The sequence below is a fragment of the Aethalodelphis obliquidens genome, unplaced genomic scaffold (genome assembly GCF_003676395.1).
Source record: "Aethalodelphis obliquidens isolate GAN/ISIS:26980383/991018 unplaced genomic scaffold, ASM367639v1 scaffold46, whole genome shotgun sequence".
Taxonomy (NCBI): Eukaryota; Metazoa; Chordata; class Mammalia; order Artiodactyla; family Delphinidae; genus Aethalodelphis; species Aethalodelphis obliquidens.
The window spans coordinates 874,423-898,845 of record NW_020837990.1 but is presented as its reverse complement, the minus strand read 5'-3'; the positions used below and the strand labels follow the sequence as shown (position 1 = coordinate 898,845).

The window sequence follows — 24,423 nt, the reverse complement described above, 5'->3', positions numbered from 1 at the left end:
ATCGTTGGAGAGATTCATCACCAGATTGAATCTGGTTAAATGGCAAGGAACATACAGTCTTAATACATAAGAATTTGAAGATAACCAGTCCTTTTAATTTTCTAAAGTGAGAGCTTATTCCTCCTAATTAGCTAAGCAACATAACAAGAACAGTTTCCAGCAATATGCATCACAGTACAAGATGACCAATAAGGAAAACTCAAAAAGCCTGGGGCAACCCATTTACCACAAGCCTCCTCCCCTTCAAAGCTCTTCATCTTCCTTTGCTCTCAGGCTTGGCCCAAACACTTGACTCTCTCCCCCCAAAATCACCAAAATGCTCTTTTTATGCACCTCACAGACGGTATTTATGAGAAAAATAAACCACTTCCTTTCCCTACTTCCCATTACCACTCCCACTCCTCATAGCTGGGAATAAAGAAGGCTGCCTCTCTTCAACACAGCCTTTTCTAAACTTCTCCTCTCTCTTTATCTCCCCCTTTCCATCCTCTCAGTGTCAATTTCCCTCAATAATTCTCCTTATAGTGTTTTTTGACAACCCACTGAAAATTCTAAATAAACATTTATGAATATCTGCAACAAGTCTGCTTCCTTCTAAGGTAAATTCAGATAAATTAAGATGCAAAAAATAAGGTCAGTGAGAGACAGAAGGTCAAAGTGTCTGAACAAAAGGTCTTTTGTTGCAATTCGCCCATTTCACAAGCTAAATTATACAAAAAGAGAATGAGCACTTTAAACTGTGGATTCTATTCTAGACAGTCACTAACAAGACTGAATAAGAATTCACTTTAACGATATCATTCCTATTTTTAACATCCAGCCTATATCGAAGTATTTTATTAATAACAAGCATCTATCCAAATTATCTCAGTGGGTTCCTCATCAAAACTTCATAAGGGGGAAAAGAAACTTTTTTAAGTTACATCCCAATTTGTCTGAACAAAACAGACAAAACTCCCTAGAAGAAAATAATTAACAAAATTAAGATTTTTTTAAAGGGTTTTAAACAAAAATGATTGGCAGGAAAGAGAATCAGAACTAACAAAGTTGACATTTTCCCCCCTGGAAGCTACAATGATGACAGCCCCTTAGGCTATACTTAACAGGGCAGCACAGCTAATGGGGTCTCCTACACAGACTTGGTGGCCTATTTTTCCTGCACTTCGAATAACAACCCAGTCCCTAGACATCCTCAGCTCTCTCTTAGGAGTTTGTTCCATCATAAAACCTACATGACAATCAAAGATCATCCGGAAGACCCACTGGGCTGGAGATGCACAGCTACCAGGAGCAAAACGCTCTAAGAAGAGACTACAACAGCCCAGAATTGCATAAGCACGTTGGAGGGAAGGGAAGAGGCGCATGTGTGGGAAGGCCTTGTCTTGGGTAAGTGTTTTATATGGAACAAAACCTGAAAACCAAAGGCCTAAGAGCTGAGCAGAAAGAGGATGGGGTGGGGAAGGGATTGAAGAAAACTGGCTGCCGCAGGCATGAACCCAGGCGAATAAGGGGCTCTGGAGGTGTGCAGCCACCTTCTCAAATGTTGGGGAAAATACTTTTCCCAGTCAGTCTGTTTTCGACAACACACATTCACCGAACCTCTTTGTGCATGGCTCTATTCTGAGTTAAAGAATTTTAGAGGTGGAAAGAATTTTTTACACCCTGGGGTATAATCACGTTATTTACTGATCAACAGACTGAGACCCAAGTAGATTAGGTAATTTTTTAAAATAGCTTGTGCATTAATTCATTCAACAAACACTTAAAGATGCCTACTGTGTGCCAGGCACGATTTTAAGCATTGAGGATGTAACAGTGAAAGAAAGAAAAAAAAAGCAGGCAAAAATCCTTGCCAGCAGGGAGCTTACATTCTACTGGGAAGAGTAACTGTGTAACAAAGAGTAACTTCTTTGGCCTCAAATCACATAGGTAGTTTAAGACAGGACAAGAAATCAAGCCACCTGATTCCAAAGTCACTGCAATTTCCACTCTGCCACAGTTAGATACTGGTGGTAAATCACAGACAAGTCATATTCCCTGTTCTTATAAAGCTCACATTCCAAGCTGATAAGAATAGACAGTGGAATATTACCAAGGAATTGAGCAATGGACAAAACAGGAGAACAAGAAAGGAGGTGGGACTGGTAATTGTTTTTGTCAAATAAAAGACACAACATTTGATTTTTTTTTTTTTAGGTCTTCAATGTTTCCTTTGGGTGTTGGAGTAGAAAAACAGGAATTAGTGTTCTGGGAAGTTAAAAGTAGACTGACAAAATTAGGACAGTGGTTACCTCTGGTGAGGAACTGGTGGATGCACTAGGGAGGAATATCCATGGAGTCTCAATAAAACTGGGAACGTTCTAGTTCTTAAGCTGGGTGAAGCGCCTCGGGGTGTTCATTTTATCATTGCTACATACATGTTTGCACATTTCAACTATTACGTGATAAACATGAGCACAGGGGGAATGATTTGAAGGAAAGAAGTCAGGATATGCAACCAAATAAGGGAAGAAAATTTAGAGCATTAACAAATTAGAAAATAAAGTCATTGTTAATGAAGGTGATGTAACAATATGACCCAAAGGCAAAGGTAAAATAGTGATGTTAAAGTTAACAGCCTTTAACAGAAAAATTAATAGAATAAGGGCCCTATTCTCCTCTTTCCCTTCTCCCCACCTCATATACTGGACTCAAAGGTCACTGAGTGGGGATGAGTCAGGAAATGATATAAACTGCTGCTAGTTTTCACTTTTGTTAAACCCTGAAAAACCACTTAAGGGCTGCGGTTTGTCTGCATCTGGGTACTTTGCAGGTTCTTAGGTAGTGCAGTCATTTTTCTGCACTCTGTTCTCCCACCTCAACTTTCATTTCTTTTCTGTGACCCAGCATCCAGTCTGGGGTATTCAAATGACACGATATGACCTGGACAATGGTCAAAGTGAGTCATCCTCCTCCCCAATGCCATGCATATTATCCCACCAGCAGTGTCTGCGAGCTGCAGCAGGAATCAAAGCTGAGTCTTACATACTCTGAGCTAGTGAGGGGGTTGTATGCCTTAGCCCTAATCACCACTTAAACTAGGAAAATTTAATTCCCCCAAGCAACCCAGCCTGAAGCAAACCCTCCCCAGGGGCACCACTGAGGGGGCTGCACTTAAATGTTTTGGATGACTCAGTCACCAGTTTCCAAATATTATCTAACTAGCTTCGCCCCCTCCCCTTCGAGTTCCCCTGCAATTATTCAGACACTGAGGGCCTCGGTCTGGGCACATTTGGGCCTCCCCTCCTTAGATAACCCAACTCTCCCGCTGCCCCACATGCTGCAACATAGGGGCGGTGGAAGGGAGTGGAGGAAGCGGGCAGGCCGGGGCTCCTGCCCAGCGGACACCCGCAACAGAGGCCCGGGTGGTGGAACCCGGCTCCTACCCGGAGTTCCTTCCCGGAGCTAGAGAGAAGGGCGCGGGGGGCGGTCCTGCGGAGGACGCGGTTATCTCGGAGCCCGCGCAGGCTGACGGACGGGCAGGGGTCGGGCCGAGCCCGGCCGCCTCACCTGCACTTGCGTCGGCCCGCAGGAGTAACGGCAGCACGAGCCCAAACACAAATCCCGGCGCGACCATGTTTGTGAGAAGCCCTCACCACAGCGAAGGTCTCAGGGCGGGGACGCCATCGGGGGCGGGGCCGTGGGGCGGGGCCTGATCAGGGCGGAAAAGGCCTGACTCCGCCCTTCCCAGGCCGTTCAGTCCGCGAAGCTGTCCGCGGCTTCCGGGAGGGCCCGTGCCTCTCCTCGGCCGCCGTAGTTGAATGGAAAAAACAAAACAAAACACGGTTTCCCGGCAACGAGAAAACACAACCTGAACCATCAGCTCCAGCTCTGAGAGACCTGAGAGGTGAGGCGGTTTACCCCGTTTCCTTTCCGAAATCGAGACCTCGCCTTTTCCCTTCGCCTCTCGTATTCTCTCAGGATCCCCGCCGCATTCTGGGAAGCCTAGGGCAGACTGGGAGCCAAGCAGCGAGTCCGAAATCCCAGATCCTCGCCGTGCCGCCCCCGACTAGACCAGTGTTCCCCCTCCGACCGCCCTCCACTCCCCACGTTAGTTCAGAGTCTTTTCCTTTTCACAACCCTAGAATGACTCAATGCCTCATTTCCTGTTCCCTCAAAATAAGAAGGAAAAACTCTATAGATTCGGCCTCATTAAACCGACTAGTCCCCCACCTAGACCCCTACCACGGCTTCCGGCCTTATTCGGCATTGATACTCTCACAAACAGGCCAGGTCCCTGAGTGTTGTTTGCAGACTCAGTAGCCCATCCCGCTGCTTAGCAGCTATCCTTATCTGACCCTTGTATTCCAAGACAGGAAGAGAAGACCGGGTCGAGACAAAACCAGAAAATGTAAGCATCCCCAAACTTTGCAGGCTGGAACTGCAAAATCATGACTTTGCCCCAGCCGCTCTGTCCCCACTGCCCCTTCCAGAGTATATAGATGCTTCAACGAGGCATTGTAGGTCATGCTTCAGAAGTGGAAGCTAAGGGAACGACTAAGTGTGAAACTTAATTCACTCGACAAATTAATTTCTATAACAAGGACTAGGTTTTTTTTCCTCTGTTTTTTTAATTTTAGACCTTAAACAGGGTCTTTTCGGCAATTTAAGATGAATTTTTAACAATCATTCTCTCTAAATTCCTGTGGGATAGGAAAAATTACCATTTTAAAGACAAAGAGGGAGGAAATTATTTTTAAAAAATAATTTCGCCTATTAAATATTTTTAATATTCTAATAATGGAAAAATTCAAAACTCTTTGGAAGAAATGGATGGACTTGGGCTGTGTTGGGGAAAAAAAGGACTGAAGTCCAGAAATTTGGAGTCTCAGAAGTAATTTGTTGTCATAGTTGTGATTATATAAGTAAAATCAGACAAATTTAAAGACAGTACTCTTTAATGAATCTCTAGGTACAATAGGCAGTTCCTCCCAAGGAGATGTCGATTCCATTCTCCAACACCCACTACCGAATTCCACAAGGATTTGGGAATCTTCTTGAAGGGCTCACACGCGAGATTCTGAGGGAGCAACCGGACAATATACCAGCTTTTGCAGCAGCATATTTTGAGAATCTTCTAGAGAAAAGAGAGAGTAAGCTTTTTTAAAATCGGCATTTTTTAAAAAATAAGAGACGAAGCATTTGATTATGGTGAGACCTGCTTAAGACCATTCCTATTCCACAGAAAGCCTTTATGGGGCAGGTATCTTCAACTAACAGTTCTTGCTATTTGAAACAGCATGTGCCTTTTTGACAGGCTCTCTTAAATCACATTATTTCACATTATTGAAGATTACTGTTTATCACTCAGACCCTCTTCTTTGTATTTCTCATGGACACGTGGGGTGGAAGAGGAGCTCAGGAGAGCACCCACTCTAGCTGTCTGTTTTCCAACATGCTGTTCCTATGCCTCCCAGGCAGTTGACTGTCTATTCTTCTTGGGAGGAGAGTTTATGGTTTTCTTTACATTTTGACTCTTTTTACTTGAAAGTATTATTAAGTGTTGTAAAAAAATAATTCTGTACTCCTTAGATTCAATAAGTTGGTATTCACAGGGGTATATGAAACTGTTCCTCAATAAAGGCACAGAGAAAAACTGCTTTGAAAAGTGAACTTCCAGCTTGGGAAGGTAATTTATATTCTTTTTCTATATTTCCAAGGTTCCATCCTGTCCAGAGACTAAGATTCCTGCCAACTGTGACTCTTTGGTTGAGAGCTAAAGCAGAGTTTCTTCACTTCCATAAATAAAATTTCCAAATTCCCAGCTTTGACGGTTCATGACAATCAAGACCTGACCCACTGGTCAAAATGAGAATTATTACAGCTATAAGTTTCTATTAAAAACCCTGACTAGAACAACCATTTTGTTTAAGCTGTCATCATTACTTTTGATTACAGTATTCCAACAGAGTAGTAAAGATGACTAGAAATAGTCACAAGCAAATAAACATTCCATTTTTAATCATTTTACAATTTATTGTTACTTGAGGAAAGAACCCGAATATTCATCATAGAGGATTTTTTGAATAAACTTGAGTACATCTACACTACTGATTAATGTATAGCTGTAAACAAACAAACAAAAATGGAACGAGGAAGAGCTCTATGATGTTATGCAGTGACCCTCAGGATATATTAAGTGATAAAAGTAAGGTGGAAAAAAATGTATTTAGTATGCTACCAATTATCTAACAAAGAGGTGTTGATATGAATACATAACCATTCATTTATATTTTTTAAATGGAAGAATAAATCTTTAAAAAATTAACATTTACCTCTAAAAAAAAAAAAGCAAAAAAACATTTACCTCTAGCAGGAGAAGGAACAGAGAGCAGAGGGAACAGGACAGAAGCTAGACTTGTCTGAATACATCTTAAATTCAAAATCATATATGTTTCACATAGTTATAAAATAGAATTAAATTTTTTAATTGTTAAGCAATTTCTAAATTTAGAAGCAAAGTGAAACAAATGAACCTAACTAGTATTAAATGGGTAACATAACCACACAAAAAAGAATTATTTCAAGAGACTTTATAACACAGTACTTTGTGCATTCCTGGTGGATACAGCCTAAAAATAAAATGAAGTTTTTAAAAAAAATCTTAAATTGTTTTCAGTTATCACTGAAAATAATAATATTTAATAATATTATAGTGCAGTTATTCTGTAATTTTTATATATTGTAGAACATAGCAAATAAGTAACTGTCCTACTGTTATTAGGAATAGGATTTTTAGTGTAAGAAAAATGACATACAAATATAAAAATGAAAGAAGTTGATAAAATCCCATAATTCTAAATTTGAATTGAAAAATATCATCAGACTTCATGATATATTTTCTCTTTGAAAAGTGAAAGTATTATTTTCTAGCTCTCTATATTTTTTAAAGGCCTCAAAACAATGACCAACCCAGTCCCAGTGAGCACCTAGTCCCTAGACTTTGGCCTCCAACTACCATCTTCCAGGAACCAGAGCTTCTTGGAGAACTAACCAATCCCATAAACTGGGCAGGAAATATGCAAGATGAGCCTCAACACCTTGCCATTCCAGAAAATAAGAAAACTATCAAAGATTATGAGTTGTTTCCAAAGGACTCAGGAACATCTGAGCACCTGAATAAGCCCCTACTGGCCAATTTTGGACAATTAGAGCATCAATAAGATTAATAAATGCAGTGGATTGAAATTCGTTCAATTTGTTAAATATTGATTAATTCATAATTATTTACTAAAAAAGAAAATCAAGAAAACTCGTTGAGAGAATCCTAAGGAACCAACTGATTAATCTGAAAACTGGTAAATAAAGGAAAAGAATCAAACCTTTAACCTACCTTTTATGTAAGAACTGTATTTCAGGGTAACCAAACAGGGAAAGTATTTTTTATTGAGTACTCCAGAAATAAAGAAGTAATGATCAAATTAGAATATTGCCATTTTGCAACCCTAAAGAAATGATCTAAGCAGTCATCATCAATGGGCCCATAAAAATTGTATAAAGAGAAACAACCAGATATTATATATCTCCTGGCAGAATTATACCGCGCTACTTATGAAGTATTCTTGAAAAAAAAAATTCAAACCTGAATCAGATAAGACCTATAGATCTAACTAGCAATCTACAGGAAATTCAAAGGCAGAGGAACTTGGTAAAAAATCATAACGGGAATGAAATCAGATATCTAAACTGTGGAAAACTCCAAAGGAAAAATGACTCAATTTCCTCAACAAATAAATTGCAAGGAAAAAAATGTGGGGTGGGAGGTAGGGAGGTTTCAATTATAAGAGATTTAAAAGACATAACAAAAGGCTCTGTGTGCCCATTGTTTGGGTCCTGATTTGAACAAATCAGCAGTAAAAAAATAAATAAACAAAAATATATTAGACAATGGGAGAAATTTGGATAGTTGATGATATTAAGGAATTATTGTTAGTAGTTTTAAGTGTGATAATGGTATTGTGGCTTTACATCTTAGAGATGCATACTGAAGCAAGTATTTGTAGATAAGATAGTAGGATGCCTGGGATTGGCTTGAAAATAATCAGAAGAAAGGGCAGGAAAGTGAGTGAAGTTACAAATAAAATAAGATCAATCATGAGATTATAATTGCTGAATCTGAGTAATGTGCTCATGGAAATTTGTTATTATCCTCTCTACTTTCTAAATCTGAAATTCTTCATAATGAAAAGTTAAAGAAAAATTCTGTTTAAATACTTCTATGTCAACTGACTACATAATATGCCTAATTTTTAAAAAACTTCTCCCATCTTTCACTTTTCCAAACTTCCTTACTATTTAACATTTATTTTTGTTACATTTCCCCCCATGTTTGCTAATACATAATGTTTCCATAATTATATAACGATAAATTTCTATACTTATATTTAAGTATTAGCATTTGTTCTCTGTCTCTCCCATTTTACTGTAAACTCTGAAAGCAGCAATTAGATTTTTTAACTGCCTTTCTAAATATCCTCAAGCGTTCATCTAATGTTTAATTCATCATCATATATTTAATAATCACTGGTTATATCTACAGCAGTAGGCTGTGTACAGCGTCAATAAAATTTTCAACTGGCAGTAAAGGACCTATAATTTGAAAAAGAAAACATTTTATGTTACTAGTCTACATTTACTTTAATGAACTCAAAGTAAGTCTGAAATTATTATATTTTTGTTATTTAGAAACCAACTTTGATCCAGCAGAATGGGCGACTAAGGTAGATGACCGCTTCTATAACAACCATGCATTCAAGGTATGGTCCCGTGAAGCTATTGGATTTGGTTAATTCTTCTTCCTGTCTCCAATACAGAGATTATTGGGATCTCCCAAAATCATGAATATTGTGAGAGGCATCACAAATATCTTATGAAACCTTTTTGATTGTGCTGTTCTTTCTGGCAAGAAATTCTTTTCTAAGGTTTCTGCATCGTGTACAGTACTTAGGTTAAATTTAAAGATGATCAACAGGAAGCACGTACTTGAAAGTGAAAGAATAATTACTTTCATTTGTTGTTCCAATGTTATTGAGTATCACAGTGCTTATCAATAGCAGATACCCAATAAATATTGGTTGAATTAATGAATGATATTTCATAAAATAAAACGCTGTTTGTCCAATTATTTCATTATCATTGACGTCTTACAAAAGACTGATTAGAATTAAAGATGGTAATGGTATAGAGTCTTCTCTATTAAGCCAATCTGTTCAGAGAGTCTATCTTCTCTTTAGCAGCATTCTCAGAACCAGTCTTTCTCAACCAAGACGCCTCAAAATAATTAAGCCCTAAGCCAAAGGCATCCATTGCACGTAAGGAATCAATGTCTCTTCTTTGTATCTAGAATGATTCTATTTATGTACCATCCTTTGGGAAATTGAGAAAAATAATCACTTCAAGATTCTGTGTTCTATGATCCCAATGAGGAACACCGGTTGAGAAAGGCTGTGTATGATCCAGCGTCATTGCCTCCAACTGGCAACTTGGTGGAAATTCAATCTCTGGCTCTACCCCAGCTAGAGGTTAAATTTTAACAAGATCCACACAGTAACTTGTAGGTACATTAAAATCTGAGAAGCAGTACTCTAGGCAAGTATGATAATAATTAGCTGCGAAGCAGCAGCAGATATTAGAATTAAAAGGAGTTAACAAAGGTCAAATGTTGATGGTGTTGCACAGTAGATTTGGGGGATTTCCTGAGGAAATCCCCCTGTCACTTATTCCATGAATTCAAAAGTGAAGTTCCATCCATCTGTGCCTGCCAGATATGAGGGTGTTCTGTTTATTTCCATTTAAGTAGATTCTCTGTGTTCATGTTTTATTGAAATCAAAGGAATGATGTTGAAAAATGTTAAATCTTATTCACATAGCAATTTTAGAGTGGTTTTTCTTCTTTTGAATTCTAAAGGCTTTATTTGATTAGCTTATATGTGCTTAAATTTATGTTTTATGAATTAAAGAAGCTCTTCCCATAAGGTTTTGAATTAACCATGCTTCTATTCTGGAGTAATATTTCAGTAACCATGTCAAAATAAATGGAGCTGGTTTCCATTTTTTTCTATTTAAATCCTTCCCTACAGCAAAACTTACTTCTTTGACTCAGTTTTTAATCTACAAACATCATTAAAAAGTCAACTTGACCTCATACTATGGAATACAATAGCATTTATTTCATTCCTGTTTGAGAAACTATTGGCACCTCTTTTTTATTCCTTGTTCAGGATTCATTACAGCATCATATCAACTTTTAGTTTAAGACAATGGTTTGTTTTTAATATAAAACAATATTATACACATTCCAAAAACAAAAGATCAAACTTTTTTTAACCAATTCCTTGGTCTTTAATATTTGTTTATGCATATTCCCTTGAGAGTTTTCTTTTATCCCTTTTCCCAACCTACTTTCCTTGTTAAAAAATATGTGTTTAATTCCCACCACTTATCAATAACTTAAAGTAATATTTAATTACCTTTAAGCAGTTTGATCCAAGACTTTACTGTTTTGGAAATATTGTCTATTTGGCCCTCTCCCCTCTAGGAGCAAGAACCACTGGAGAAATGTGAGCCTGAAAAGGAAAAGTCTCAGACATCTATGGAAGAGGTGACAGCCTTAGTAAGTTATATTTTCCATGTACTATTGGATTCCTACAAAGAATGACATCCCTCAATTTAAAATTATCCTCCAAATATGAATCCAGTCTGTTATCCATATTGCTAAAATCATGATTTTGCTTTTTAGATAACTAGCACCAGTGATATACTAACTGGTGGATCAATTTTAGCCGTGCCTCTTATAAAGGAAAACTCATTGTTCCCCTTAAAAATAAAATCTTATTTTCCAAGATTATGGAAGAAGATTATGGATGGGAAAATCTCCCTAAGGGGAAGAACAGACAAAAATCACAGCCTCAGTCTTTTTTTTAAAATTTTTTATTGAGGCATAGTTGCTTTACAATGTTGTGTTAGTTTCTGCTGTACAGCGAAGTGAATCAGCTATGCGTATACATATATCCCCTCTTTTTTGGATTTCCATCCCATTTAGGTCACCACAGAGCACTGAGTAGAGTTCCCTGTGCTATACAGCAGGTTCTCATTAGTTATCTAGTTTATACACAGTGGTACATATATGTCAATCCCAATCTCTGAATTCATCCCACCCCTTCCCCCCACTGGTGTCCATACATTTGTTCTCCACGTCTGTGTCTCTATTTCTGCTTTGCAAATAGGTTCATCTGTACCATTTTTCTTGATTCCACACATATGTGTTAATATACAGTATTGGTTTTTCTCTTTCTGTCTTACTTCACTCTGTATGACAGTCTCTAGGTACGTCCACGTCTCTACAAATGACCCAATTTTGTTCCTTTTTATGACTGAGCAATATTCCATTGTATATATGTACCACATCTTCTTTATCCATTCATCTGTTGATGGACATTTAGGTTGCTTCCATGACCTGGCTATTGTAAATAGCGCTGCAGTGAACATTGGGGGTGCATGTGTCTTTTTGAATTATGGTTTTCTCAGGGTATACAGCCTCAGTCTTCATCCTTCAGATTCACCTTCCACTTCAGGAACTTTTCACTAACTGATGCTGTCATCACCACACAGTGGTAAAGGTTCAGACATAACAAAAGGAAGCTCATGGGGAATTGCATACAGCCAAATAAAATGGCTTTACACAATGAGTCCTACTCATCTTCCATGCATTTCGCTCTACAAAAATGACTTCCTGCCTGACAGCCTACATTCAAGCAACAATGGGTTAGGCTCGGTCCACTCTCAAAGATGCCTGTATTCAGTGGTGTGCTAAAGCCAGCTCTTAAGAGACAGTCATGCACATATGTACACAACCCCGTGTTCAATAATATCACTTTGATAGCTTGAAATCAGCCACAGTGGGAGTATTAAGATCATGATAAATACTACAAATCAGGACCAATTTTTTTTTCTGGAGAGCTAGTTGTTAAACGTTTACCAGCATGTCACTGCCTATATGCTTCATAGTCCAGATTCAAGAGGACCAAGCCTAGTGAGAAAGAAGAACTCACAGTCTACAGTGTTGAAGGCCAAACTTCTGAGTTTCTTTTCATGTATTAATGTCCCAGTTAGTTACCCAATAATTGACACCCAAAATGGGCAATCCCCCTCCAGGAATACCTTACTTCCTACCCAGTGGGTCATAAGTTTACCTTATAACCTTTGTAAGTCATCTCAGAATTATATCAGTGCAACTCAGTCAGCCTGACATTAGCATAAGATGCAGTGGGAGGTCAGGAAAGAAGGAAGGTAGTGTCATTTCCTTACATCTTTAATAGGTGCCCTTACACAGGTTTTTATGACTTTGAATTGAGAGCCCATTGATTTCCAACTTCAGCATAATTCATTTGCCCACATTAGGGCATCATCTCAGAGGATTTTATACCAATCTGTTTGCATATTAAAGTTTAAGAGCTAGGGGCTTCCCTGGTGGCACAGTGGTTGAGAGTCCACCTGCCGATGCAGGGGACGCGGGTTCATGCCCCGGTCCGGGCAGATCCCACATGCCGCGGAGTGGCTGGGCCCGTGAGCCATGGCCACTGAGCCTGCACGTCCGGAGCCTATGCTCTGCAACGGGAGAGGCCACAACAGTGAGAGGCCCGCGTACCGCAAAAAATAAATAAGTAAATAAAAATAAAGTTTAAGAGATAGATTTGCCTCTTTGCCATGGGGGGAGGGGGTGATTGAACAACCCAAAGGTCCATTAGTAGGAGAATGAGTAAATAAATCAAAGTATATCAGTACAATGGACTACAATGGTATCATAAAAAAAAAATAGGAATGGGCAGGATTATATACTGAATAACATAAAAAAAGGGAAAAAGGGAACCAAGATACATTGTTACATGGGAAAAGTAGCTGCGGAACATTGTGATTAGCATGATCTCATTTTTTTAATAAAAAGGCAAATATATACCCATATGAATACATTTGTATATAGAGAAATTTTAGAAGGATATATATACTCAATCCATAATGATGGGTTACCTTTTAGGTATAGGATTTGGGAAGATGGAGAAAATTTCACTACCAGTGGTATTTAAGTTTTTAAATGTATATGTATCACTTTTTTAATTTAAAAAATATATTAAAAGCTATATATCTATTGACCTGTACACTTAAGATCTGTGCATTTCACTCTCTGTAAATTATACCTAATTTTTTTTTAAAAAGGAAGCTGTGTACAAAAATTCAACCAACCATGTTAAAACTGATTTTATTGGACTAAATGGATTCCTCTTTGGCATTTCACTTTAAATGTATGATTTTATTTGGCTAATCATTGAGAAATTAAAAATAATCCATTTTGTGTAATCATGATTATTTTGAAACAGCACATTTACTATTCTTCTTGGCTTTTTTTTTTTTTTTTTTTTTTTTGCGGTACGCAGGCCTCTCACTGTTGTGGCCTCTCCCGTTGCGGAGCACAGGCTCCGGACGCTCAGGCTCAGCGGCCATGGCTCATGGGCCCAGCCGCTCCGCGGTATGTGGGATCTGCCCGGACCGGGGCACGAACCCGTGTACCCTGCATCGGCAGGCGGACTCTCAACCACTGCGCCACCAGGGAAGCCCCTTCTTGGCATTTTTACCCTGCTTCAAGGATTCTCACTTATTTTCCCCCAAAAAATGTTGAATAGGAGCTGTTTTGCGGGGAAGAAGTTGGCAATGATCTTTTATTGCAGAGACATATCAAAGAGTGACAAAACAAGATGTCTGATATTTTGGCATTCACCATTTGGTACATATACAACGTGATGATATATAAAATTCCTTCAGGAAGCAACCCATCTCAATTGTTACATCCCTAAGTTGATTAAGTTTATACACTTATTTTTATAGCATCAAAATATGAGATGCTTAAGAAGTCTCTTACTTTTTCTCCTCTCTGAGAATGAATCTTCTGAAAAAGACAAGGACATGGAGGAAAATGCTGCTATCAAAATCCAAGCAGCCTTCCGGGGACACTTAGCCAGAGAGAAGGTAAAGAAAATGAAATCGAGTGATCTTCAAGGAAAAACAGAGGAAAACGAGTGAGGAGGCTGGCTTTACACCCCAGAAAACACGAAAAAATCCAAATCCATCAACCTTGTTGTGACTGTCTTATTTTTCTTAATAAGTGAGATTTGAGGTAGTGAAATAACATTTGTTGCTGTTGTGAAAATCTGTCGCGAGCATGTGTTTAATAAACATGCCATTGAACCCATGCCTCTTGAAGACTTCTCTGAGATCATGAGTCTTATTTATACTTCTCCCAGGTCTATGTCTAGAGACCCTTGGATTTAGAGTTACAAAGCTGGAGTATCTGAGTTTTCAGAGATCTCAGAGGCTGTGTGATTCAACCATTATCTAATGAATAACTCCTCTCTATCACATCCCTGAAAAATAGTCCTTTGGCTCCTCTTTCACTCCCAGTAGTAGAGAATTCCACTGCTTTTCAAAGATAGTCCATTTAATTTTTGAATAACTCAAATTATTAGAAGATAAGTTGAGTCAAAAATCTGTCTCCCTGTAAGTTTCACCCATTGGTTTTCATTTGTCATGTATGCAATCTTTTATTGAAAAAAAATGTATTGCACACAATTCATGTGCTGGGATTTAGTAGTAAATATCTGCTCTTACACTCATGCAGCTGTTGACAGTTTTTTTTTTTTTTTATTGTCTTGCTCTCCAGAACCACACAGAATAAGACTAATGCATAACATTTGCAAAAAACAAAAGTTATCATAACATCATAAATGCTCTCTTCTTTAGCTAAAACTTCCCAAGTTTCTTTAATGTGTAAATGATAATACCTATTTCACAAACTCAGGAGCCTATGCCTTTTTTTTTTTTTTTTCAATGAACCATTCAAGCTACTGGTGCCTTATTTTTAGAAAGTTCAGTTTTCCCTTTTTGAGGCTTCCCCACCCTAGAATATCCAAGAAACTGCAGGGTTCATGTCTTAGACCAAAAGATGCAGTTCCCTTCCCAAAACAAAATGGAGAGAAAGTGGAGTCTTAACATTTAATTAATGTTGTTGCCGTCTACGAGCAGCAGACTGAGGTAATGTCCTGGCTGGTTAATATTCCTGTCTGCACCACAATGGATGTCCCAGGCTTTGGTTCTAGGGTGAGACCTCTCTTAGTTCATAGTCACACAGCCATTATTCCCCAAAGCTCAATAACATGCTTGGGCGGCTCAGACTTGAAGAGCTTCTAAAACCAGCCGTATGTTATGCACCTCAACTGCATACACTGAGATCCTTGTCTTAAGCTCAGACATTATCTTTTTGCAAAGCAGAAAGGTACCCCATTTGAGTTACCCGATTGCCCTTTCCTATCAGAGCCTTTATTAGGCTCTACAACAGAAGTTCACCCAAGTGATCTTCTCCACCCAAATACAGACGACTTATGCCAATGATTTCCAGGTTGTGACATTCATCCTCTGATCTCCACTCACCTCCAGGCAGCCATCCCTCTTCCAAGGTCTTACTGCCAGTAGAGAGCTATGTGCTAGCTAAACACAAGTCTCTAATACCCAATGGACCCCTTCCACCCATCCTTAACCCCCTTCTCCCAGGCTTAGAGAGAAAAAATTTAACTGTCTTCCAGGATTCCAGCTCTTCATTCCCTCATTCCATTCAAAGCACCTATTCCAATCCAACCACTTTCCACCCCAAACAAATTCATCCTGCTTGGGAGATTATCAAGGGGACTCCAAATTAGGCAAAGACTTGACTTGCCTGTCCTGGAGAGAAGACCAGAAGAGAAAAAGTTTTTTCCCAGTGAATATATAGCAGGGCAAAAAAAGGTACCAGTTAACTTTTTCAATAATTCTAATATACATGTGAAGTGATTAAAACTGTGCCTTCCATATAGTCAGTATACAAACACACACACACACACAAAAATCTAGGGATGGTGATATTTTTGGTGGAGGAGGAAAAGAAAGAGGAGAAGGTAGAAGAGGAATGGGTGTGGTGTGTTAGGACCATACATATGAATTAATACTTTATTTGCATGTGTCTGATTTTCCTCTTATCTCTCTGGCTGCTTCTTCTCAATCTCCTTTGCTGCTAATCCTTCAACTCCTCAACCACCAAATACTAAAATGCCCCGAGGCTCAGTCCTTGGACCCGTTTTCAGGTGATCATACATACCTGTGAATCTCATCCAGTCTCGGCTTTAAAAGCCACCTGCATACCAATCACTCCCAGATGTGCACCTGCATATATTGGACCTTTCTCCACTCCAGCTCCAAACTTGTATAATCAACTGCCTACCGCATATCCCTATTTGGATGTTTATATGCAACTCAAACAACATGTCCAGTAGCATGTTTGTGCTCCTGATAATACCCCTCAAATCTTCAGTTCTCTCAGTTTTTCCCATCTCTGAAAAATGGCCATTCCAGTCTTCTGCTTGCTCAAGCCAAAAACCTAGAATTCATCCCCAACTCATCTCCTTCTCTCACACCCCGTTTACAATCTATCAGCAAAACCTGTGGACTCAGTCGCTAAAATATACCCAGAATCTGACCACTTCTGTTGTTACCACCCTGGTCCTTGTTCCCATCAGCTCTCTCATGAATTACTGCAGTTACCTCTATATTGGTCATTGCCACACTAATGCTGCACAACCCATTCCAAATTCAGTGATCTAAAACAATTATTTTTTCTCATGGACCTGTAGATCCATGTAGACTTTAGCTGAGCTGCGCTGGACTTCAAGCTTGAGAGTAGATTCAGGTCTGCTCTAAGCTAAGGGTTTGTGGGTTCGCTGGGGAAGGTTTGCTTCAAGCTGTGAGCCCAAGAGTCAATTGCAGTCCCTTTGCTTCATGTGTCCTATTCAGAGCCCACGCTGAAAATGCTACCCGGGGCATGCTCTTTTCATGGTGGTCACAGAAGCACGAGCGGGAAAAGCCAACATAGGAGAATATTTCAAGCTTTTGCTCCTAACACTTCCACTAACATCCCATTGACCAAACAAAATCATGTGACCGAGCCCAAAGTCAAGAGGTGAGGAAATACACTGCTTACCATGCAACCGTGGCAAAGGCCTCGTGTATGCATAGTACTACTATGAAGAGGTAGTGAAGAGTTGTGAGGAACCACTAACTCAATCTACCACAGTCTGCACTCTTGGTTATAAATATTCACGTCCTTTTGACATGCACAATACATTCATTCCTATCCCACGGCCCCTAAAAGACCCATCAAATCCTTGAAGTCCAGGATCCACATCAGGTCCTGATATGGCTCTTCTTGATGTAGAGACCTGTGAATTAAAAGAGCAAGTGTGTTGGGAATTCTCTGGCAGTCCAGTGGTTTCACTGCCGAGGGCGTGGGTTCGATCTCTGGTCAGGAAATGAAGATCCTACAAGCTGTGTGGCGTGGCCAGAAAAAGAAAAAAAAGCAAGTGTCTTCTCGTACGCCCAACATACCACAACTAATGGACAGGGATAACATAACCACTAAAAAGTACTCTCATTTATAAAGGAGAATAATGGAAGCAAATAGCAGTCACTGGTCCAAACCAATTATAAAATCCCACTGAGCAAAGGTCCTCAGGTTCCTCTATTTGGGGAGGGGAGATAATGTTTCATGATTAAGCGCTGGTTCTGCTCCCTAAGAATGACTGTCCAGTCTAGTCTCCATAGCTCTTATTTCTACAATCTAGGCAATCATTCTTTTTCTGTCATCTTCCATACATCTTTCCTTGGAAAGGGCATTGGAAAATTACCCTTTTGGGTGGATGTGTCTCAACCTGATTCCTGTCTGTAGAAAACCGAGAGTACAAAGATGTTTACATCTTGCACACCCTCAGCCTCTTTTAGTTGTTGGCAATGCTTTGCCAATAAACTTTTCCAAGAAACTTTGTGGGTTTTCTGTGTGTTTGACTCTAGTCAGCTCCATGTGTCAAAAGCTGCACTCACAATTTCTTTATAGATATGCTTCCCTCTCTCTCTAGATTTAATTCTATTGAGGAGTGAAGAATTGGAACCAATATTTCAATAAACTACAGCCTCGTAGCTGTCATAACTGATCTCCCCGCCTCCATTCTTTTCCCCTTTCAACACAGAGGCCAGAATGTCCTGTTATAATTTATGTCATATCATGTGACTGCTCTTCCTAAAACCCCCAGTGGTTTCTCATCTCACTCCGAGTCAAAGCTAAAGTCTTGATAACGGTCTACAGAGTTCTATGCAGATCTTGCCTCCCATTACCTCTCTAACCACTTTTCCTTACCTTTTTAATCTTTCTCCTTGTTTCTGAACACCATTCCATCCAACCTGTTTACTGCCTGTTTCCTGCTGCTGGAACGTATGCTCTTGGAGGATAGGGATTTGCTACTTTGTTCACAGCCTTTTTAACATGCAGCCAGAAAGGGTGAGTTATTTCTGGTGGCTTAAACAGAAGTGGGAGAAGTCCTAACAAATATCCCTCTGTCAAACTATCTCTGATTCGGTTATACATCCATCCCTGAATGGATCATTGAGGTCTGGGGAAAAGAATATGCTAATTGGAGTACACCGATCACCATCAGATCCCGCCCCTGGGGTAAGGGGTCACCTGGGTGAAAGTCAAGGCAATTTGAAGTTCCTTGAGGGAAACAGAGTAATGTCAGGAGGAAGGGGTAATGGATGCCGGGCAGCAAACAACAAATACCATCACAGTACTTTAATCCACATGGCTTCTCACTACACTGTGCCATTTATTAAATTTTTTGTCAAAACCAAAGGCTAGGGAAGCACTGAGAAAAAAGGAAATAGTTAAAGCAGTGAAGGAGGGGTTAACAAACACAGGCATGTGGAGATTTAAGTCGCCTGCCATAGAAATTGCAATGCGAACGGTGTTCCTTGGAGCTGTGCAATGCAAACAGGGGAATCTCCCAAAAGAAAGAGCTTTGGAGTCTAGGAGAATCTGAAAATCGTGTGAGAGAGAAAACACGGAAACCGTTTTCAAAATACATGCAAAATGTTGCTCTGTGAGCAGCCATGTGTGAGAGTTCGTGAACGTGAATTTTTCATAAAACGTTCGTATGAACACTGTACCTAGAGGATAGCAACCTTCTATCAAGATCATCAATCAGTCCTCTTTAATAAGTATAAGTCCAGTATAATCTGGAGGGACGTGCTCTCTGTTGCACTGTGTACGGAGCTCGATCCGTGTCTCTGTGAGTGAGAGGTGAGGCCCAGATAAGAATCTGATTGTTGCTGTCATTCCGCCTCTAAACATATATCATTCACTTCTTTTTTAAATCAGAGTAGATTTACTTTAACAAAATATGTTTACCTTTTCATACATTTATTCTAGTCCAGAACACTTTATTTTAATTAAAAAAAAATTATTATTATTATTTTTTTTTTTGGCCCTGCCATGCGGCAGGTCGGATCTTAGTTCCCTGACCAGGGATCGAACCCATGACCCCTGCGGTGGAAGCACGGAATCTTAACCACTGGACCATCAAGGAAGTCCCCATAACACTTTATTTTAAAATAATCTTCATCTTAAAGTACTGCATTTAAAAAAATATTTTAGAACATGGGTCAATGTCAAAATTTTCTAATTAAGCAAACATTTATTTCAATGTTTAATAATTTTCCATACTTAATAATATCATTCACTTTTGTTGTTGTTCTAAAGCAAACGAAACACTGACTTCCCTAATTTCTCAATAAAATTAACCCAGTAGTTCCTCTCTGTACCTCAAAACAACTTGAGTTTGAGTTTCCTAACATTTGAAAACATTTCAGCAGGTACCATATTTTCTTCAACTGCGGGTTTTTTCCTATGAAATTCTTCCCATGATCTTATTTCATGGGAAGGAGGGGAGATTATACAGGAGCCAGGTACTAATTTCCCACATGCAGCTCTCTCGGCCTGAGGATATTTCTAAAGTGCAGGTTGCAAACATAGGACTAGCACTTCGGCTCTTCATTTTTAGTCCTCTTTTCCCTCTCCCATCTATCTCTAAGGAGCGTATAATGACGACCCATTTTGTATCAATTTATGATGTTAATAAACCCATTTCCAATCTGAAGTGCTTTAGACACATAGAGCTACTGGGATCGACAGTTATTTATGCCTGTGAGGCTCTCAGAAGAGACTGAACATGCAAGATACAATATTTCACAATGTGGAACTATTTTCGTGAATGGAATGTAACCAGTCTCTGTTGTGTAGAGCAAAAACGCAAACCCCTGCCAGGTGATGATGTCACTGTGACTAAAATCTCAAGAGCCACCACACTCATTACCAAACACCGTGGCAGAGGATGGTCAACACTCCAAGACCAAGAAATCACCAGAGGAACTATATAAACACACTACCCCAAGGGGGTCAGATATAATGGAGAAGGTGTGAACATTGGCCATCATTCTCTCCCTGAAGACACCTGTCTCAGAGGCTTCTGACCAAGAACCAAGGCATTTTATTCCAGTGAAATTATATTACTACGAAGGAGGGCTCAGTTTGATAAACCAGGCATTAAACCGATTTTGGAAGCTATCAGAAAAACCTGTTTTTGAAACAGTAGAAAGCATGCTTGGCTGGAGACCTAACATGCGATTGGTAGAGAAACATGATCACTACAGTGCAATCCTGACGATGAGTTTAGAGTCACTTGCTTTCAGATTGCTTGGCTAACGTGAGCCTATGGTGTGCTGGCCAGACCTGCCTCCACCCCACCCCACTTCTTCAGGACTGAAGGCCACTTCCTTTCTAAGAATTGCCTTCAGCGTTTGGGAGCCGCCTCAGCCTGGATTGCACCCTCACTGGAGACAGCTTGCATCTAATGACTAGCCACTGCAGTGGTACAAGGACTGGGCCCTTTGCCTCAAACTGAAGCAACCCTGAAGGGCCAGCCCAGCCCATAGGACTGGCTGAGGCTGTGTTGCAACTTTATCACATTTCAACTTGGTTCCCTATCCAGTCCTGCTTCCCTACCATCCCTACAGGCGTTGGTCCTGAATATACTCTCCTATCAATCACTTCTACTCAAACTCGCTAAACTGTTGGTCCAAAAAACCATTCCCAGGGGACCCAACCTATGAGAGGTAAGGTGAAAATCTCTGACATATCTGCACATTTAAAAAGTCTTTTTTTTCTATTTAAAAAAAATTTTTTAACACTAATTGTTTTTAATGGTTTTTTTTTCTTTTTGATGTGGACCATTTATAAAGTCTTTGCTGAATTTGCTACAATATTGCTTCTGTTCTATGTTTTGGTTTTTTGGCCGCGAGGCTTGTGGGATCTTAGGTCTCCCACCAGGGATCGAACCTGTGCCCCCTGCATTGGAAGGCAAAGTCTTAACCACTGGACTGCCAGGGAAGTCCCTAAAAAGTCTTTTCTTCATCTAATGTCATCTGCATAAAAATTCAATGATGGGCATACCTGCTGATCAGGGACTAATCTATAACAGAAGAATATACATTTCTATTTATTCTCTAAATGAATTCTAATTACCAAAATTCCAAATAGTAATACTATGTACTGAATTGCATCCCCTCCAAAATTCATATGTTGAGGCCCTAACCCCCACTGTGATTTATTTGGGGCCTTTGGGAGATAATTATGTTTAGATGAGGTAATGGTGGGGGGTTCCTTATGATGAAATTAAGTGCTCTTGTGGAAAAAAACACCAGATCTCTCTCTCTCTGTCTCTGTCTCTCTCTCTCTGTCTCTCTCCCTCCCTCTCTCCTTCCCTCTCTATAATAATGGAAGAGCTAATGGTGAGAGCTTAGCTTTGATTGACTATCGAATGTTAAAATGGGAAAGAGTAGCAAGGGTCACTTAGCTATCACTTTGGACTTCATATCAGATTTTTCTGGGGTGGCCATTTCTTGACTATCCAGTATCACTTCCACAGTCCCCCTTTCTACTAGTACCTAGATTTTCCCTTTAATTTCTGCCCTTCATCAACACAGACCAAAAGTTGAGCCAGCTCTAGAAATAAATCCAGATCGGCTTAAGCCAATTAGCGCCTTCATCCCTCAGCCGGCTCTCATTATTCCAAGACCAGACATGCGATTTAAGCTTATCTAATTAGGATAGAAGCTCTCAACCAGGGGTGATTTCACCCCCAGGAGACATCTGACAATGCCTGGAGCCATTTGCTTGTCACACTCAGGGTGGGGAGCAGGAATGCTATTCGTATCTAATGGGTAGAGCCCAGGGATGCATCTTACCATCCTCAATGCTCAGGACAGACCCCACCTCCAAAATTAGGCATAAAAATGTCATGTGGCTGCGAGGGAGAACAAGCTTTAGAATAAAGCTGACCCGGTAGGAAGTAGGGCAGAAAGAAAGACATCGTATCTGTTCCTTTAGTGATCATGTCAAGGACCTGCTGAATCAAAGCTGAAGTCCGAGGACTTTCCACTTGTATGAGCCAATTAATCCCCTTTATTTTTAATAGTTTTCAGCTGCAACTGATATGCTTCTAAACTTGTGAGTCCTGTGTAAAAGAATGAGAAGGAGAAATGTAGATATGAAACAAAAAAGGAAAAGAAAGGAAAGGACCCAAGATAGTGACTAAAGAGGGCAGCAGCTACAGCCTGATCTGCAGAGAAAGACAACAAGCTACTGTCCACCAATCAGGTGTTTCTGACCTACCAGTTGGGAGTTACTGGAATTAACAACGTAGAGGATGAAAGAAGTACACAAATCATGAGTCTTTCTTTCCTCAAGGGACCATAGATATTCATCAAGGAGATAAAACATACATCCACAAAAAGAATACAGGAAAGATGGAGAATGAATTTTTAAAACATAACACAAAAAGCACAAACCATAAAGGAAACATCTGATAAACATGATCACATTAAAATTTAAAACTTTCAAATATCAAAAAACACATAAGCAAAGTGAAGAACATAGCACAGAACGAGAGGAGATATTTGTAGTTCAAAATGCATAAAATTAACAAAGATTAGTATCCTGAATATAACTCCTACTTGGTATAAAAACTATGCATGAGAATATGGTAAACACTGAATTCATGATAGTGATTACTGTGGGGGGAATGGAGGGGAGTAGGATTGGAGAAGGGAACCAAAAGGATCTCAGGTGTATACAGTTGTCCCTCGGGATCCTTGGGGCTTGGTTACAGGACTCCCCCATGGATACAGAGTGCCCATTGTGGATGTTTCTCTGTTTTTTTTTAATCTGAAGCAAATAAGGTGATGAATAAAAACAAATAAGACAATTTAATGAAGCTGGGTGATGGAAACATGAATTTTTTAATATTATCCTTTATTCTTATTTGTATGTTTCAAATATGTTTTACCAAAAATGTTTTATGAATTCCTGCAGACCATTAAGAGGAATAAATTAGACAAATAGACAAAAAATAAGAGCAGAAGAGGAAACCCAAGTCGAAGAAGCAAACAGCAAAAACATGTTCGGCCTCCCCAGTAAGGAAAATGTAAATTAAACAATAATGAGATACAATTTCTCATTCATAAATTGGCAAAATTTAAGTCTGACAATACTAAGTGGATGATGTGGAACAGCCGGAACTCACTTATACTGCTCTTGGGAGTGAATGTAAATTGCCACAGTACCTGATAGACTTGTTGACAATAAGCATACCTGTCAGTGTTTAAGAAGGTCAGTATATAATACCTCTCTCTCCCCACCCCAAATTCTGAACCAACTGAGGGAAAGTAAGGAGGAAAACTGGGATCAAAAGATAGTGTTTATTATTTTTTTTGCGTACACGGGCCTCTCACTGTTGTGCCCTCTCCCTTTGCGGAGCACAGGTTCCGGACTGCAGGCTCAGCGGCCATAGCTCACTCGCTCCGCGGCATGTGGGATCTTCCCGGACAGGGGCACGAACCCGTGTCCCCTGCATCAGCAGGCGGACTCTCAACCACTGCGCCACCAGGGAAGCCCAGATAGTGTTTATTTTTTGATGATGGTTATTCTGACTGGTGTGAGGTGAAACCTCATTGTAGTTTTGATTTGCATTTCTCTAATAATTAGTGATGTTGAGCATCTTTTCATGTGTTTGTTGGCCATCTGTATGTCTTCTTTGGAGAAATGTCTATTTAGATCTTCCGCCCAGTTTTTGATTGGGTTGTTTGTTTTTTTGGTATTGAGCTGCGTGAGCTGTTTGTATATTTTGGAGATTAATCCTTTTTCCGTTGCTTCATCTGCAAATATATTCTCCCGTTCTGTGGGTTGTCTTTTCGTCTTGTTTATACAGAGTGAGGTAAGTCAGAAAGAGAAAAACGAATATCGTACATTAATGCACATATGTGGAATCTCAAAAAAAAATGGTATAGACGATCTTATTTACAAAGCAGAAATAGAGACGCAGACATAGAGAACAAATGTATGGATATCAAGGGGGAAAGAGGTGG

At 39.6% G+C, this 24,423-nt stretch overlaps 2 protein-coding genes across 3 annotated transcripts in view; one reads left to right on the top strand and one right to left on the bottom strand.

Annotated features, from left to right (window-relative positions):
- The window catches only part of SIAE (sialic acid acetylesterase), a 34,018-nt gene extending 30,364 nt beyond the window's left edge, over window positions 1-3,654 (bottom strand). The window contains exon 1 of the mRNA XM_027081949.1: window positions 3,550-3,654. Within this exon, the coding sequence (XP_026937750.1) occupies window positions 3,550-3,616 (67 nt within the window). The 5' untranslated portion in view covers window positions 3,617-3,654. The remainder of the gene's footprint in view (window positions 1-3,549) is intronic.
- A 103-nt stretch (window positions 3,655-3,757) lies between these two features.
- Window positions 3,758-14,281, top strand: SPA17 (sperm autoantigenic protein 17). 2 transcript variants are annotated; one of them, XM_027081946.1, is made up of 5 exons: window positions 3,758-3,886; window positions 4,952-5,132; window positions 8,725-8,795; window positions 10,577-10,651; window positions 13,969-14,281. In XM_027081946.1, the coding sequence occupies exons 2-5, from the start codon at window positions 4,979-4,981 to the stop codon at window positions 14,110-14,112; spliced, it is 444 nt and encodes a 147-aa protein (XP_026937747.1). In that variant the 5' UTR covers window positions 3,758-3,886; window positions 4,952-4,978; the 3' UTR covers window positions 14,113-14,281. The 2 variants fall into 2 exon arrangements, with proteins under 2 accessions (XP_026937747.1, XP_026937748.1); XM_027081947.1 differs by lacking the exon at window positions 3,758-3,886 and adding an exon at window positions 3,945-4,390.
- The last annotated feature ends 10,142 nt before the right edge of the window (window positions 14,282-24,423 follow it).